The sequence below is a fragment of the Salmo salar genome, chromosome 01, assembly GCF_965601325.2.
Source record: "Salmo salar chromosome 01, fSalSal1, whole genome shotgun sequence".
In the NCBI taxonomy this organism is placed as follows: domain Eukaryota; kingdom Metazoa; phylum Chordata; class Actinopteri; order Salmoniformes; family Salmonidae; genus Salmo; species Salmo salar.
Genome location: NC_138291.1, coordinates 81,725,374 through 81,744,968, shown reverse-complemented (window position 1 = coordinate 81,744,968; position 19,595 = coordinate 81,725,374). Strand labels below are relative to the sequence as shown.

The following is a 19,595-nucleotide window of genomic DNA, read 5'->3' as shown; positions in this document are numbered from 1 at the left end:
ACGTGCGCCGAATACAACAGGTGTAGACCTTACAGTGAAATGCTTACTTACAGGCTCTAACCAATAGTGCGAAAAAAAAGTGTGTGTGTAGGTAAGTAAAGAAATAAAACAGTAAAAAGACATTTGAAAATAACAGTAGCAAGGCTATATACAGACACCGGTTAGTCAGGCTTATTGAGGTAGTATGTACATGTAGGTATGGTTAAAGTGACTATGCATATATGATGAACAGAGAGTAGCAGTAGCGTAAAAAGAGGGGTTGGCGGGTGGTGGGACACAATGCAGATAGCCCGGTTAGCCAATGTGCGGGAGCACTGGTTGGTCGGGCTAATTGAGGTAGTATGTACATGAATGTATAGTTAAAGTGACTATGCATATATGATAAACAGAGAGTAGCAGCAGCGTAAAAGAGGGGTTGGGGGGGCACACAATGCAAATAGTCCGGGTAACCATTTGGTTACCTGTTCAGGAGTCTTATGGCTTAGGGGTAAAAACTGCTGAGAAGCCTTTTTGTCCTAGACTTGGCACTCAGGTACCGCTTGCCATGCGGTAGTAGAGAGAACAGTCTATGACTAGGGTGGCTGGGGCCTTTGACAATTTTTAGGGCCTTCCTCTGACACCGCCTGGTGTAGAGGTCCTGGCTGGCAGGCAGCTTTGCCCCAGTGATGTACTGGGCTGTACGCACTACCCTCTGAAGTGCCTTGCGGTCGGAGGCCGAGCAATTGCCGTACCAGGCAGTGACGCAACCGGTCAGGATGCTCTCGATGTTGCAGCTGTAGAACCTTTTGAGGATCTCAGGACCCATGCCAAATCCTTTTAGTTGCCTGAGGGGGAATAGGCCTTGTCGTGCCCTCGTCACCATTGTCTTGGTGTGTTTGGACCATTCTAGTTTGTTGTTGATGTGGCCACCTAGGAACTTGAAGCTTTCAACCTGCTCCACTACAGCCCTGTCGATGAGAATGGGGGTGTGCTCGGTGCTCCTTTTCCCGTAGTCCACAATAATCTCCTCAGTCTTGGTTACGTTGAGGGATAGGTTGTTATTCTGGCACCACCCGGCCAGGTCTCTGACCTCCTCCCTATAGGCTGTCTCGTCGTTGATCAGGCCTACCACTGTTGTGTCGTCTGCAAACTTAATGATGGTGTTGAAGTCGTGCCTGGCCATGCAGTCGTGGGTGGACAGGGAGTACAGGAGGGGACTGAGCACGCACCGCTGGGGAGCTCCAGTGTTGAGGATCAGCGTGGCAGATGTGTTGCTACCTACCTACCCTCTAACACCTCAACAGTCCGCTGTCCAAAAGTGAACAAAGAAATGAGTCATGATGCCTTGTACAAACAGTGATATTCCACAGTAACCAGTACACCATCCATTAATACTAAACTCTGCAAAAAAAGAAACTGCCCTTTTTCAGGACCCTGTCTTTCAAAGATAATTCGTAAAAATCCAAATAACTTCACAGATCTTCATTGTAAAGGGTTTAAACACTGTTTCCCATGCTTGTTCAATGAACCATAAACAATTAATGAACATGCACCTCTGGAACGGTCATTAAGACACTAACAGCTTACGGATGGTAGGCAATTAAGGTCACAGTTATGAAAACTTAGGACACTAAAAAGGCCTTTCTACTGACTGAAAAACACCAAAAGAAAGATGCCCAGGGTCCCTGCTCATCTGTGTGAATGTGCCTTATGCCTCCTTACAGCATGCCTGAGGACTGCAGATGTGGCCAGGGCAATAAATTGCAATGTCCGTACTGTGAGACGCCTAAGACAGCGCTACAGGGAGACAGGACGGACAGATGATCGTCCTCGCAGTGGCAGACCACGTGTAACAACACCTGTACAGGATCGGTACATCCGAACATCACACCTGCGGGACAGGTACAGGATGGCAACAAGAACTGCCTGAGTTACACCAGGAACGCACAATCCCTCCAACAGTGCTCAGACTGTCTGCAATAGGCTGAGAGAGGCTGGACTGAGGGCTTGTAGGCCTGTTGTAAGGCAGGTCCTCACCATACATCACCAGCAACAACATCGCCTATGGGTACAAACCCACCGTCGCTGGACCAGACAGGACTGGCAAAAAGTGCTCTTCGCTGACGAGTCGCGGTTTTCTCTCACCAGGGGTGATGGTCGGATTCGCATTTATCGTCGAAGGAATGAGCATTACACAGTGGCCTGTACTCTGGAGCGGGATCGATTTGGAGGTGGAGGGTCCGTCATGGTCTAGGGCGGTGTGTCACAGCATCATCGGACTGAGCTTGTTGTCATTGCAGGCAATCTCACCGCTGTGCGTTACAGGGAAGACATCCTCCTCCCTCATGTGGTACCCTTCCTGCAGGCTCATCCTGACATGACCCTCCAGCATGACAATGCCACCAGCCATACTGCTCGTTCTGTGCGTGATTTCCTGCAAGACAGGAATGTCAGTGTTATGCCATGGCCAGCGAAGAGCCCGGATCTCAATCCCAATTGAGCACATATGGGACCTGTTGGATCGGAGGGTGAGGGCTAGGACCATTCCCCCCAGAAATGTCCGGGAACTTGCAGGTGCCTTGGTGGAAGAGTGCAAGCAAGATCTGGCAAATATGGTGCAGTCCATGAGATGCACTGCAGTACATAATGCAGCTGGTGGCCACACCAGATACTGACTGTTACTACTTATTTTGACCCCCCCCCCCCCCCCTCTTCGTTCAGGGAGACATTATTCAATTTCTGTTAGTCACATGTCTGTGGAACTTGTTCAGTTTATGTCTCAGTTGTTGAATCTTGTTATGTTCATTCAAATATTTACACATGTTAAGTTTGCTGAAAATAAACGCAGTTGACAGTGAGGACTTATTTTTTTGCTGAGTTTAGTTAAAGCATCAGTTTTGTTTTCAAACGAGGCCTATATTTGAAATAGTTTGCTTCCAATTATTCTATACCATTTTAGATTACAGAGAATTGCTTTATTATGCTAAAGATCAAACTAAAGTTAAGTCTGTGGGGAATTTAAAAAAAAAATACATTACTACTACACATCAGAAAGAAAGCGAGAATGGATTTTTTATTCTAAAATACTGGAAAGGAAAAGAAAACATTTACCTTTGGAGGGAGTCTACCTGGTAGTACTAGTAGGTTTTCACAGTACCCAATCAGTCTGTTGTTAAATCAGTCTTTTTAAAAAGACACCATTGCAGATTATCTTATTGAATCAAAATAATAAAACAACCATTGTCCAACTATTACTCTTTACCAATAAACATGGATGACAGACTGACATGCGTAGTATATTCTGAACACCAAGATTTGTTATCTGGGTCAACAGCTGTTGATGGTGTGTATTTCAAGATAATCTCTTTGATTGAAAAAGTCAACTTGACAAAATGTCTCAGTCGGTTGGACAATGGTGCTTGCAATACAATAATTTGGGGTATGATTCCTGCATGGGCCACCTGGATAAAAACATCTGGTAAATGCTGTTTTCATATTCAGCTATTTGCCATGACTTCATGTTTATGCATCTCAATGGTAGCTTGGTAGTTCTAATGTCAACTCTGATAGCAGCTATACCAGTTTACTATTACAAACCATCATCATCATGCATTCTGTGCATGCCGTTTGTAAAGGCTGATCATTCCGTGCATGCCGATCATTCCTAGCATGTCGTTTGTAAAGGCTGATCATTCCGTGCATGCCGATCATTCCTAGCATGCCGTTTGTAAAGGCTGATCATTCCGTGCATGCTGTTTGTAAAGGCTTATGACCTACAGTATACTGTACTTTTCAAGTCAAAGTAGGAATTGAGTTAAATGTTACCACAGCAGTTCATCTCTGCCCTTAATAATCTCAGTATCATGGCATAAAGCAGTCAAACAGGGATTTCGATAAACAATAACACAAACATACCAATGGTCTGATTGACTGCCATCTGTCTGATGAGTCTACCTGACTTAGTACCAGATTCTCCCTCAAGAAAACTACCCTTCATTTCATGGTCTTGGGTAAACTATACCTAACTCCCACAAGGGTTTGTCTTCATCCAAATAAAGTATTAATGACAACAATATAATGAAAATCACTTTGCGATGCAAAATAGCATTATTGTCTTGTGAGATTAATGATACAGACAGAATAACTCAAGAGGCAATCATGGAGTAAAATACCCCATTATGTCACAAGCGCTCAGATATCTAAATCCATCAGGTATTGTTTTGAAAATTGTTTCCATATATGTATTTGTATGCATTATGTTAATCATGCTTAGCATGCCTCAGTGTATTGCAGATGTGCAATATTAAATCCCCTACGTCTGGCGTGCAATATTAAATCCCCTACGTCTGGCGTGCAATATTAAATCCCCTACGTCTGGCGTGCAATATTAAATCCCCTACGTCTGGCGTGCAATATTAAATCCCCTACGTCTGGCGTGCAATATTAAATCCCCTACGTCTGGCGTGCAATATTGAATCCCCTACGTCTAGCGTGTAATATTAAATCCCCTACGTCTAGCGTGTAATATTAAATCCCCTATGTCTATTGTGTGATGTGAATGTCTGTTTCCTGGTGAAGGGATTGGGTACATGATGACTACATATTATCTCAGAGAGGCTGGTCTGTCTGAACATCTTGCTATGAGACACTCAGGAAGGATTACAAAGAGACGTCAAAGTGAATGTGATTTCTACTGATAACTGCACACAGACCGAAGCATTCTGTAAGACAAACAGTCACAAGCAGAGACATGTTTACACAAACAGTACCATTAGCTAACACTTAGAGCCCGACTAGTCTGAAAACATTTGCACCGAATACAACAGTGAAATGCTTACTTACAAGCCCCTAACCAACAATGCAGTTAAGAAACAATTGTGTTAAGAAAGTAAATAAAAAATGTTTAAATAGAAAACAATAAAATATTAAAAGAGCAACAATAAAATAACAGTAACAAGGCTCTATACACAGGACGGTCCTGGTACACAGAGTCAACGTGTGGGGGCACAGGTTAGTCGAGGTAATTGAGGTGCATGCTATACAGAGAAATATGTTGTGGGGTAACAGCCTAAATTTGTCGGGGCATGGCCTCTACAAGGTGTCGAATGCGTTCCACAGGGATGATGGCCCATGTTAAATCCAGTGCTTCCCACAGTTGTGTCAAGATGGCTGGATGTCCTATGGCTGGTGGACCATTCTTGATATACATGAGAAACTGTTGAGTGTTAAAAACCCAGCAGCGTTGCAGCTCTTGACACAAACCGGTGCACCTGGCACCTACTACCATACCCCGTTCAAAGACACTTCAATATTTTGTCTTGCCCATTCACAAATACACAATCCATGTCTCAATTGTTTCAAGGCTTAAAACCTCAAAAAAGGATCTGACCCTTTTTCTAAATTTTCACCTAAAATGACATACCCAAATCTAACTGCCTGTAGATCAGGACCTGAAGCAAGGATATCCATATTCTTGATACCATTTGAAAGGAAAACTGTAGAACCCAGTTCCTACATTTGAAAATAAAAATTGATTTTATCAAACAAAACTATGCTACATTTTGTGTCTGGGATCCACGGGATGACAAATTAGAGCAAGATTACTGAGTGCAAGTACATTATTTACCTTCAGAGGTGAATGTATCAAAACAGTTGCTGTGATAAAAGTTTGTTGCCATGCACTCTCCTCAAACAATAGCATGGTCTTTTTTTCACTGTAATAGCTACTGTAATTGGACAGTGCAGTTAGATTAACGAGAATTTAAGCTTTCTGCACATATAAAACATGCATATGTCCTGGAAAGATGGCTGTTACTTACGTCATTCTAGTCACATTAGAGCACGTTAGCAACAACCGTCCAGGTATAGGGACACCGATCCCGCAGAGGTTAAAAATCCTTTGTTAGCCTGTCTCCTCCCCTTCATGTACACTGAAGTGAAGTGGATTTAACAAGTGACATCAATAAGGAATCATGGCTTTCACCTGGATTCACCTGGTCAGTCTGTCATGGAAAGAGCAGATGTTCGTAATGTTTTGTACACTCAGTGTAGTATATCGTTTTGTATCGTACAGAGTTCCACACATAGTAATTTAATAGGATATCTGTGGTTCCACCACTTTAGAAGGCATTCCAACTCTGCGGGAATACCTTGTGCCTTTAACCATCACACAGCATTCAGCACCATGGACAGCACCATGGATAGCGTTGCGATCAATTTGAAATTTCGAATGGACAAAAGATTAATTGTCGATTCAGCACCACGGCTGCTGAACAGCGCCATGCCCAGGTAGCTTTGCAGTGTGGCGAAGAAAATGGTGGAGATTGCAATCACCGGTGTAGTGGTTGGGTTGGACATGTTTGTCTACTGTTCCAATTCCCATTCCCCCCGAAACTTACAATTGTAAAACTAGGCCTAGAGAATACGTTGAAGATCTTGGTTTCATGCTTAAATATTTCAGTCCAAATCTAATAAAGAATTAATAATTTGAAAGGGTCAATCTGGAGTTCAAACAATAAAGCCCTCATCCGGCCACCGTTCTGGGTAAACAGCTTACTGATGGAGCTGGAGAAATGTAACCTCTCTCAAATTCATAGACTGGGATATAAATGCAAGGACTGACCATCCATTTGATCAATACGATAGTTGTAACCATGTTTTGAAGCTATACAATGTTTGTTTACAATTAGATTGTTTACAAACAATGGAGTAAAACAAGTTTATATTTTGGGTTCTGATTGGGTTAAACTGTTAAACTAAGCTCAATAAGCAAAAAAAGTTGTATTCTTCAAGAATCAATATAAGTAGTCTACATAAAAGTTACAAAGTTTAGCAATCGCAGACTGCCTCGTAAAAAAAAAAAAAATCTGGATTCTTACAAATGATTAATCTCTTAAAATATAATAGTCCCTAATAAACAAATGAGCAAGTAGCCTAGCTACACCAAATCCAGCCCGCATTAGGCCTATATTAGGCTATGCTTAATCATGTGCACCTTAATTTGGGAGAACGGACTCGTGGTAATGGCTGGAGCGGAATTGTATCACATACATCAAACATGGTTTTCATGTGCTTGATGCCATTCCATTCGCACCGTTCAGCCATTATGAGCCATCCTTCCCTCAGCAGCCTCCAATGGATCTCAGTAACAGTTGCAATAAGACCAACTACTGAATACATTTAGGGCAGGGGTCCCCAATTACAGTGTCAGTCATAGTGAAGACATCAAAACTATGAAATAACACATATGGAATCATGTATTAACCAAAAAAAGTGTTAAACATATTTTAGATTCTTCAAAGTAGTCACCCTTTGCCTTAATGACATTGTTGCACATTCTTGGCATTCTCTCAACCAGTTTCACGAGGAATGCTTTTCCAACAGTCATGAAGAAGGTCCCACATATGCTGAACACTTGTTGGCTGATTTTCCTTCACTCTGCAATCCAACTCATCCCAAACCATCTCAACTGGGTTGAGGTTGGGTGATTGTGTAAAATGTAAATGTAAAAATTGTGGAGGCCAGGTCATCTGATGCAGCACCATCACTCTCCTTCTTGGTCAAATAGCCTTTACACAGCCTGGAGGTGTGTTTTGGGTCATTGTCCTGTTGAAAAACAAATGATGGTCCCACTAAGCGCAAACCAGATGGGGATGGCGTATCGCTGCAGAATGCAGTTGTAGCCATGCTGGTTAAGTGTGCCTTGAATTCTAAATAAATCACAGACAGTGTCACCAGCAAAGCACCCCCATACCATCACACCTCCTCCTCCATTTTTCATGGTGGCAACCACACATGCAGAGTTCATCCGTTCACCTACTCCGCGTCTCACAAAGACACGGCGGCTGGAACCAAAAATCTCAAATTTTGACTCAGACCAAAAGACAGATTTCCACCGGTCTAATGTCCATTGCTTGTGTTTCTTGGCCCAAGCAAGTCTCTTCTTCTTATTGATGTCCTTTAGTAGTGGCTTCTTTGCAGCAATTCGACCATGAAGGCCTGATTCACACAATCTCCTCTGAACAGTTGATGTTGAGATGTGTTTGTTACTTGAACTCTGTAGCATTTAGTTGGGTTGCAATTTCTGAGGCTGGTAACGCTAATGAACTTATCCTCGGCAGCAGAGGTAACTTTGGGTCTTCCGTTCTTGTGGCGGTCCTCATGAGCCAGTTTCATCATAGCGCTTGATGCTTTTTGCAACTGCACTTGAAGAAACTTTCAAAGTCCTTGAAATTTTCCGGATTGACTGATCTTCATGTCTTAAAGTAATGATGGACTGTCGTTTCTCTTAGGTTTTTTGAGCTGTTTTTGCCATGATATGGACTTGGTCTTTTACCAAATAGGGCTCTCTCCTGTATACCACCCATACCTTGTCACAACACAACTGATTGGCTCAAACGCATTAAGGAAAGAAATTCCACAAATGAACTTAACAAGGCAAACCTGTTAATTGAAATGTATTTCTGGTGACTACCTCATGAAGCTGGTTGAGAGAATACCAATAGTGTGCAAAGCTGTTATCAAGGCAAAGGGTGGCTACTTTGAAGAATCTCAAATATAAAATACACTGCTCAAAAAAAGAAAGGGAACACTTAAACAACACAATGTAACTCCAAGTCAATCACACTTCTGTGAAATCAAACTGTCCACTTAGGAAGCAACACTGATTGACAATAAATTTCACATGCTGTTGTGCAAATGGAATAGACAACAGGTGGAAATTATAGGCAATTAGCAAGACACCCCCAATAAAGGAGTGGTTCTGCAGGCGGGGACCACAGACCACTTCTCAGTTCCTATGCTTCCTGGCTGATGTTTTGGTCACTTTTGAATGCTGCCGGTGCTTTCACTCTAGTGGTAGCATGAGACGGAGTCTACAACCCACACAAGTGGCTCAGGTAGTGCAGCTCATCCAGGATGGCACATCAATGCGAGCTATGGCAAGAAGGTTTGCTGTGTCTGTCAGCGTAGTGTCCAGAGCATGGAGGCGCTACCAGGAGACAGGCCAGTACATCAGGAGATGTGGAGGAGGCCGTAGGAGGGCAACAACCCAGCAGCAGGACCGCTACCTCCACCTTTGTGCAAGGAGGAGCAGGAGGAGCACTGCCAGCGCCCTGCAAAATGACCTCCAGCAGGCCACAAATGTGCATGTGTCTGCTCAAACGGTCAGAAACATACTCCATGAGGGTGGTATGAGGGCCCGACGTCCACAGGTGGGGGTTTTGCTTTCAGCCCAACACCGTGCAGAATGTTTGGCATTTGCCAGAAAACACCAAGATTGGCAAATTCGCCACTGGCGCCCTGTGCTCTTCACAGATGAAAGCAGGTTCACACTGAGCACGTGACAGACGTGACAGAGTCTGGAGACGCCGTGGAGAACGTTCTGCTGCCTGCAACATCCTCCAGCATGACCGGTTTGGCGGTGGGTCAGTCATGGTGTGGGGTGGCATTTCTTTGGGAGGCCGCACAGCCCTCCATGTGCTCGCCAGAGGTAGCCTGACTGCCATTAGGTACCGAGATGAGATCCTCAGATCCCTTGTGAGACCATATGCTGGTGCGGTTGGCCCTGGGTTCCTCCTAATGCAAGACAATGCTAGACCTCATGTGGCTGGAGTGTGTCAGCAGTTCCTGCAAGAGGAAGGCATTGATGCCATGGACTGGCCCGCCCGTTCCCCAGACCTGAATCCAATTGAGCACATCTGGGACATCATGTCTCGCTCCATCCACCAACGCCACGTTGCCCCACAGACTGTCCAGGAGTTGGCGGATGCTTTAGTCCAGGTCTGGGAGGAGATCCCTCAGGAGACCATCCGCCACCTCATCAGGAGCATGCCCAGGCGTTGTAGGGAGGTCATACAGGCACGTGGAGGCCACACACACTACTGAGCCTCATTTTGACTTGTTTTAAGGAGATTACATCAAAGTTGGATCAGCCTGTAGTGTGGTTTTCCATTTTAATTTTGAGTGTGACTCCAAATCCAGACCTCCATGGGTTGATAAATTGGATTTCCATTGATTATTTTTGTGTGATTTTGTTGTCAGCACATTCAACTATGTAAAGAAAAAAGTATTTAATAAGATTATTTCTTTCATTCAGATCTAGGATGTGTTATTTTAGTGTTCCCTTTATTTTTTTGAGCAGTATATATTTAGATTTGTTGAAGACTTTTTTTGTTACTACATGATTCCGTGTGTTATTTAATAGTTTTGATGTCGACTATTATTCTACAATATAGAAAATAGTAAGAATAAATAAAAACCCTTTAATGAGTAGGTGTCCAAACATTTGATTGGTACTATATATAAACATTTTTTTCCATCGGATAACTTGGGTAGCCAAATAAAATCTCCCGCAAGCTGTATTTGGTATTGGGGAACCCTGGTTTAGGGAAAAATTCATTTGAATGCAATCACTTTTTGCAGTAGTGGAAAAAGTACCCAATTGTCATACTTGAGTAAAAGTAAAGATATCTTAATAGAAAATGACCCAAGTAAAAGTGAAAGTCACCCAGTAAAATAGTGCTTGAGTCAAAGTCTAAAAGTATTTGGTTTTAAATATACTTAAGTATCAAAAGTAAATGTAATTGCAAAAATATACTTAAGTATCAAAAGTAAAAGTATAAATCATTTCAAATTGCTTATATTAAGCAAAGCAGACAGAACAATTCTCTTATTTTTTTTTATTCATGGATAGGCAGGGGCACACTACAACAGTCAGACTTCATTTAAAAACGAAGCATGTGTGTTTCGCGAGTCCGCAGGATCAGAGGCAGTAGGGATGACCAGGGATGTTCGCTTGATAAGTGCATGAATTTGACCATTTTCCTGTCTTGCTTTTGGGTGTCAGGGAAAATGTACAAAGTCAAATGTACATTATTTTCTTTAGGAATGTAGTGAAGTAAAAATAAAAGTTGTTAAAAAATATAAATAGTAAAGTACAGATACCCAAAAAAACTACTTAAGTAGTACATTAAAGTATTTTTACCTAAACACCACTGACTTTTTCACAGCATCCCTTTTGATTTAACTTCTATGGGCTAGGTGGGACGTTAGCGTCCCACTCTATTCAACAGCCAGTGGAAGAGCGTGGCGCGAAATACAAAACCTCAAAAATGCTATAATTTCAGTATTTCAAACATACGACTATTTTACACCATTTGAAAGATAAGACTCTCGTTAATCTAACCACATTGTCCGATTTCAAAAAGGCTTTACAGCGAAAGCAAAATATTAGATTATGTTAGGAGAGTACATAGACAGAAATAACCACACAGCCATTTTTCAAGCAAGCATATATGTCACAAAAACCCAAAATCCAGCTAAATGCAGCACTAACCTTTGATGATCTTCATCAGATGACACTCCTAGGACATTATGTTATACAATACATGCATGTTTTGTTCAATCAAGTTCATATTTATATCAAAAAACAGCTTTTTACATTGGCGTGTGATGTTCAGAAATTGTATTCCCACCGAAAACTTCCGGTGAATTTACTAAATTACTCATGATAAACGTTGACAAAATACATAACAATTATTTTAAGAATTATAGATACAGAACTCCTTTATGCAATCGCTGTGTCAGATTTTAAAATAGCTTTTCGGCGAAAGCACATTTTGCAATATTCTGAGTACATAGCTCGCCATCAAGTTCGGGGCTCACTAAATTCAGAATTAGTATTAGAAAAATTGGATTACCTTTGCTGTTCTTCATCAGAATGCACTCCCAGGACTGCTACTTCCACAACAAATGTTTTTGTTCCAAATAATCCATAGTTATGTGCAAATACCTCCGTTTTGTTCGTGCATTCAGGTCACTATCCAAAGGGTAACGCGCGAGCGCATTTTGAGACAAAACATTTCAAAATGTCCCATTACCGTACTTAGAAGCATGTCAAACGCTGTTTAAAATCAATTTTTTAATGGTATTTTTCTCGTAAAATAGCGATAATATTCAACCGGACAATGCTGTATTCATTCAAAAAGGAAGAGAAAAAATGGCGAGGTCTCATGAACGCGCATTTCCAATCTCTTAGCCACCAGGCAGTCCACTGACAAACTGTGCTCCTGTACTCTGCCCGGAGACAGGAGACGCGTCAATCCGCTTTCTGAAGGCTTTAGAGAGCCAATGGAAGCCTTAGAAAGTGCTACATAACTACAGTGCCCGTGGGGTTTCGATAGAGAAGCAAAGGGAGAACTACAAAATCACAGACAGGCCACTTCCTGCTTGGAATTTTCTCCGGTTTTTGCCTGCCATATGAGTTCTGTTATACTCACAGACACCATTCAAACAGTTTTAGAAACTTCAGAGTGTTTTCTATCCAAATCTACTAATACTATGCATATTCTCGTTTCTGGGAAAGAGTAGTAACCAGTTTAAATCGGGTACCGTTTTTTATCCGGCCGTGAAAATACTGCCCCCTAGCCCAGACAGGTTAAAAGACAACTTTGCATACATGTTTGCCCATTGAAGAAGTTGTCAGATTGTTACTTTTTGGACCTGAATGCCAAACATTCAGGAGATAAAGGTGCTCAAAGTTGACTCATTTTGCATACCCCACCCTACCATGAGACATCCATGTCTTCGTCACTGGAAAAGATAAACGGTTGAGTTTGATATAATTTAAAAGCTTACAACAGGGTTGTCAAACTGTTTAAAAAAAAAATGATAAAAAAAGAAATAACATCAATTATCGTAAAACGTGAACAAAATAAAACAAATCATATTTGCATATGTTGTAGCTTAGACCCTATTTTACATCATCTGAGATGTTTGTGTTGTGTCCGCCATCGGTTGAGACACAACATGCTCTTGAATACAGGGAGGGTGTAATTTTAATCAGAAACATAATTCATAGAACAGACCAGTCCCTTAGGACCACTGGAATTGATCTGGTCCACCATTGACATTTTAATTGAATTGAAATTGTAACTTCTAAATTACTACCACAAAGATGGCCGCCGGTCCACCCACCGTGGAATGTCAACTTATATGGTCATGTCCATTCTATTATCTACCGAACAAAAATAAAAAAAAAACGCAACATGCAACAATTTCAATGATTTTACCGAATTACAGATCATATAAGGAAATCAGTCAATTTAAATAAATTCATTAGGCCCCAATCTATGCATTTCACATGACTGGGCAGGGGCGCAGCCATGCGCAGCCACTTGGGAGACTGGCTGAATGGGTTTTTACCTACAAAATGGCTTTACAACAGTCAGAAATACTCCTCAGTTTCATGAGCTGTCTGGGAGGTTGGTCTCAGACGATCCCGCAGGTGAAGAAGCCAGATGTGGAGACCCTGGGCTGGCGTGTTTACACGTGGTCTGCGGTTAGACGTACTGCCAAATTCTCTAAATTGACATTGGCGTCTTATGGTAGAGAAATAGACATAAAATTATCTGGCAACAGCTCTGGTGGACATTTCTGCAGTCAGCATGCCAATTGCACACATCTGTGGCATTGTGTTGTGTGACAAAACTGCACATTTTAGAATGGCCTTTTATTGTCCCCAGCACAAGGTGCACCTGTGTAATGATCATGCTGTTTAATCAGATTCTTGATATGCCACACCTGTCAGGTGGATGGATTATCTTGGCAAAAGAGAAATTCTCACTAACAGGGACGTAAACAAATTTGTGGACAACATTTGAGAGAAATAAGCTTCTTGTGTATATTGAAAATGTCTGGGATATTTTATTTCAGCTCATGAAACCAACACTTTATATGTTGTGTTTATATTTTTCTTCAATATACAGTACATTTCTATGATTTCAATAGGTTTCCTATGGAGAATTGACAGTCTAATTTAAAACAGATATTCCCATTCAAGTCAACATTCTCTGATGTCTGGACCTCAAACCTTTGATGTACCATTTTAAGGTTAAAATGTCAGATTGTTTTCCTATTTTAGTACATTTATCAGCCAAAACATGGCATCCACCCTGTATTCAAGAGCATGTTGTGTCTCAACCAATGGTGGGCACAACACAAAAACCTCAGATGATGTAAAATAGGGTCTAAGCTACCACATATGCAAATATAAAAAATTATTACTGTTGATGCGTTGTTAGATCATTGACATTAAAGGTTAAAAAAAAATCAGGAAATTATCAAATAGTTTGACAACCCTGTTTGTAAGCTTTTAAATGCTTACAAAAATGGTGCTGGAAGAAATGGCAGCTGTTTTACAGGCGCCTAACCAATTGAGCTATTATGTGTTTTTTCTCACGTTATTTGTAACTTATTTTGTACATAATGTTTCTGCCACCGTATCTTACGGCAAAAAAAGAGCTTCTGGATATCAGGACAGCGATCATTCACCTCGGATTAGACTAAGATTTTTTCTTCAACAAGCAGGACGCATAGGATGTACTTCAGACACCCGACAAGGCCAAAATCCCCGTCAATGGCAAGAGAAAGAGATAATAGGTTGCCTCTTGTGTAAATATTTTCTGTCTGGATTTTAATGATTTGTATCAGAAGGACAGAGGACACAGAGTGGGGTGCCTCGTAAGGATCCGCCGATGGCGAGTGGGAAATCTGCCTTTAACCTCAGTATTACTTGCCAACATACAATCACTGGACAATAAATTAGACGAAGTACGATCAAGAATATCCTTCCAACGGAACATCAAAAACTGTAACATCTTATGTTTCACAGAATTATGGCTGAATGACGACATGGATATTCAATTTGTGGATTATATGCTGCACCGGCTAGATAGAACAGCACACTCCAGTAAGATGAAGTAGAGTATCTCATGATAAGCTGTAGACCACACTATTTGCCAAGAGAGTTACCTATATTTTTTGTGGCTTTTTATTTACCACTAAGACCACACTCAGTCAGCTGTATACGGAAATAAGCAAACAGGAAACTGCTCACCCAGAGGCGGCGCTCCTAGTGGCCAGGGACTTTAATGCAGGGAAACTTAAATCAGTCTTACCTCATTTCTATCAGCATGTTAAATGCACAACCAGAGGGGGAAAAAATATAGATCACCTGTACTCCATACACAGAGACGCATACAAAGCTCTCCCTCGCCCTCCATTTGGCAAATCTGACCACAATGCTATCCTCCCAATTCCTGCTTATAAGCAAAAATTAAAGCAGGAAGCACCAGTGATCAGATGAAGCAGATGCTAAACTACGGGACTTTTTTGCTAGCACAGACTGGAATATGTTCCGGGATTCTTCCGATGGCATTGAGAAGTACACCATCAGTCACTGGCTTTATCAATAAGTGCATCGAGGATGTCGTCCCCACAGTTACTGTATGTACATACCCCAACCATGGATTACAGGCATGGAAGCCATTGATTACAAGCAACATTCGCACTGAGCTAAAGGGTAGAGCCACCGCTTTCAAGGTGTGGGACTCTAACCCAGAAGCTTATAAGAAATCCTGCTATGCCCCAAGATGAACCATCAAACAGGCAAAGCGCCAACACAGGACTAAGATTGAGTCGTACTACACCGGCTCCGACGCTCGTTTTATGTGGCAGGGCCTGCAAACTATTACAGACTACAAAAGGGAAGCACAGCCGAGAACTGCCCAGTGACACGAGCCTACCAGACAAGCTAAATCACTTTTATGCTCGCTTCGAGGCAAGCAACACTGAGATATGTATGAGAGCATCAGTTGTTCCGGATGACTGTGTGATCACACTCTCCATAGCCGATGTGAGTAAGACCTTTAAACAGGTCAACATTCAAAAGGCTGCGGGACCAGACGGATTACCAGGACGTGTGCTCCGGGCATGTGCTGACCAACTGGCAGGTGTCTTCACTGACATTTTCAACACGTCCCCGATTGAGCCTGAAACACCAACATGCTTCAAGCAGACCAACATAGTCCCTGTGCCCAAGAACACTAAGGTAACCTGCCTAAATGACTACAGACCTGTAGCACTCATATCTGTAGCCATGAAGTGCTTTGAAAGGCTGGTAATGTCTCACATTAACACCATTATCCCAGAAACCCTAGAGCCAGTCCAACTTGCATACCGCCAAACAGATCCATAGACGATGCAATGTCAATTGCACTCCACACTACCCTTTCCCACCTGGACAAAAGGAACCCCTACGTGAGAATGCTATTCATTGACTACAGCTCAGCGTTCAACGCCATAGTGTCCTCAAAGCTCATCACTAAGCTAAGGATCCTGAGACTAAACACCTCCCTCTGCAACTGGATCCTGGACTTCCTGACGGGCCGCACCCAGGTGGTGAGGGAAGGTAGCAACACATCCACCATGCTGATCCTCAACACTGGAGCCCCTCAGGGGTGCGTGCTCAGTTTCCTCATGTACTCCCTGTTCACCCACGTCTGCATGGCCAGGCACGACTTCAACACCATCATTAAATTTGCAGACAACACAAGTGGTAGGCCTGATCATCGACAATGACGAGACAGCTATAGGGAGGAGGTCAGAGACCTGGCCGGGTGGTGCCAGAATAAAAACCTATCCCTCAACGTAACCAAGACAAAGGAGATGATTGTGGACTACAGGAAAAGGAGGACCGAGCACGCCCCCATTCTCATTGATGGGGCTGTAGTTGAGCAGGTTGAGAGCTTCAAGTTCCTTAGTGTCCACATCACCAACAACCTAGAATGTTCCAAGCACACCAAGACAGACGTGAAGAGGGCACGACGAAGCCTATTCCCCCTCAGGAACTAAAAGGATTTGGCATGGGTCCTGAGATCCTGAAAAGGTTCTACAGCTGCAACATCGAGAGCATCCTGACTGGTTGCATCACTGCCTGGTACGGCAACTGCTCGGCTTCCGACCACAAGGCACTTCAGAGGGTAGTGCGCATGGCCCAGTACATCACTGGGGCTAAACTGCCTGCCAGCCAGGACCTCTACACCAGGCGGTGTCAGAGGAAGGCCCTAAAAAATTGTCAAAGACCCCAGCCATAGACTGTTCGGTACTGCTTGCCATGCGGTAGCAGAGAGGAGCACCAAGTCTAGGACCAAAAGGATTCTCAATAGCTTTTACCCCCAAGCCATAAGACTCCTGAACAGGTAATCAAATGGCTACCTGGACTATTTTCATTGTGAGCCCCCCCACCAACCCCTCTTTACGCTGCTGCTACTCTGTTTATCATCCGCACATTGGCTACCCAAACTATCTGCATTATGTCCCACTAACCCCTCATTTACGCTGGTCCTATTCTCTGTTTATCATATATGCATAGTCACTTTAACTATACCTACATGTTCATATAGCCTCAATTAGCCCAACTAACTGGTGCCTGTATATAGCCTCGCTACTGTTATTTTCATTGTCTTTTTATTTCTTTACTTATATATTGTTCACCTAATACCTATTTTTTACTTAAAATTGCACTGTTGGTTAGGGCCTATAAGTAAACATTTCACTGTAAGGTCTACACATGTGGTCTACACAGGCGCACATGACAAATAAACTTTGATATCAGTCTCAACCATTTATCTTTCCCAGTGGTTGAATACATGGATATCTCATGGTATGGGTATAAAAAAAGGGGCCAACTTTGAGCACTTTTATATATCTCTTGAATGTTTTGATTTTCAGATCCAAAAAGTCACTTTCTGAGCACAATGGAAGGTTTCATTCAAATAAAAAAAGGGGTGCTGTCAAAATGTGAATGAATTCAAATGTGTTTACCCTTTAGTAAAAGTATGTTATTTATTTTTGTATAGCATAAGATCAAATCAACCAATCAAATGACATGCAAAAACACAGGTATTGAAACAAACAATTCTGAAAATCAACCTGCAAAAGGGCATCTGGGAAATATGATAATGATGAGCATGGTTTTGAGCAAACATTAATTTGTAATTTTACTCAAGTTTATTCAAATTCAGCTCACTTCTAGCAGAGTTTGTTGAGTAAACGACACATTAGCAAAAATTATTCACCTTTTCAAGTCCACTCAAACTCACAGATTAACGTTGATTAAGCCATTAGTTTAATTGTTTTTTTTGTGTGCGTGTGTGTGCAATACCATGCTAGACAGAATTCAACATGATTTTTTATGAAAATGTTGTGCAATGGTAGTCTACAAAGCTTGTCAAAATGCTGAAATTGTACTGGCAAGTGTAGCCTAATATCGGGTAACAAACAAGACCGACACAGGGTTCCACAACAGCCTACCACAACATCATTGAGTGACAGCAGTCAGTGGCAGCTGAATCACACCTTTAGCAAACAATTATTCTGCGTTATGGCACGCACAGCCACAAAGTAGTTGGGCAGTAAAGAACAATACACTTACCTCTAATCTGCAGAGGTTCGAGTTTTTGGACCGTGACTTCTTCTGAAGGTAGACGGAAAACCATCTCCTAACTGTAAATTTCTGCATGTTCGTGTCCATTGTGTGCCCCGCTTCAGATCCGCATTGGCAGTTTGTCTTTGCTCAACACCTAAATCCAGATCAGTACACAACAATAGAGAAGGATTTAGTTTCCTCCCAGCCACTCTTCTAATCCACTTCCTATATGGCAGATAAACAACAACCAGGAAAACCAGCGATTTGGTCACTGTTGACACCACTGCAGTGTCCGTCCGTCCTTGCTACAGCGCAATGCTTTGATATGCACAAGCATTTCGCTACACCCGCAATAACATCTGCTAAACACGTGTATGTGACCAATACGATTTGATTTGATTTGACAGTGCCATCCAAGCAGCAGTGATTCTGGCGATTACGGTCCTCAGCACCCGCCGCTATCCCTTTTGTCCCGCTGAATCAGCACGGTGCAGTCATGCAATGTGAAGCAAGCGAGGGCTCCCCTCCTCCCCAACATTCAGCTTCTTTTCGCGCCCAATCAAACTGTACTCTCACCGTTGGGAGTAGAGAACTCCCCTTCTCTGACAACAGAGAGCAACTAATCCACATGTTCATGATACACCCCTACCTCATGTAGATATCAAGGAGGGTGGACACAGACTCCGAGAGCAGCATACAATGTTGGTATGAAGCCCAGTGAAATTATGAGACGTCTCATCTGTCGTCAGGCATGTTAGGGATGCATGGATCACAGGCGAATGTTGTTCGTGTTTTTAAGGCTGTGTTTACACAGGTAGCCCAAATATGTACATCCTCCCACCCTCAATAAATGAAGGTTGGAGTGTCGGCTGATTAGTGTCTGCTTCAGACAAGGATCAGCTAAAAGGAAATCAGATTTTAAACATTGATGCCATATTTCTAATTCTATAAAATATATCCAACTAATTGTACAATAAAGCGAGGGAATTATTTCCACTGAGGTCCTATTTTTTACACAAATACATATACAATTACATGGATACAGACACATTACAGAGATACCCGAAAGAAAGGTTATACTGTTCACCAGCTTTTGACATTCTTTTTATAAGTTGTTATGGTTAGTATGGGTTTGAGTTGTTGTGGTAGTTTCCACTCAACAGCACCAGTATATAAAAATGTTCTTACCACATACTCTTATTTAAAACAGTGAATTTTAGAAACTCTAGCTATGGTATTATACTTGTGAACATCTCTCACAAATGGAAAAGAGTTGGACAGAAGCTAGGGGACTGAGTCTGTGATAATTCTGTAGACCAGACCAAGTTGAATTAATACTACTCATTTT

At 42.3% G+C, this 19,595-nt stretch overlaps 1 protein-coding gene across 1 annotated transcript in view; it reads right to left on the bottom strand.

The window, feature by feature from the left end:
• The window catches only part of LOC106612512 (ribosomal protein S6 kinase alpha-2), a 48,142-nt gene extending 29,140 nt beyond the window's left edge, over window positions 1-19,002 (bottom strand). The window contains exon 1 of the mRNA XM_045723232.2: window positions 18,254-19,002. Within this exon, the coding sequence (XP_045579188.1) occupies window positions 18,254-18,352 (99 nt within the window). The 5' untranslated portion in view covers window positions 18,353-19,002. The remainder of the gene's footprint in view (window positions 1-18,253) is intronic.
• Window positions 19,003-19,595: the final 593 nt, after the last annotated feature.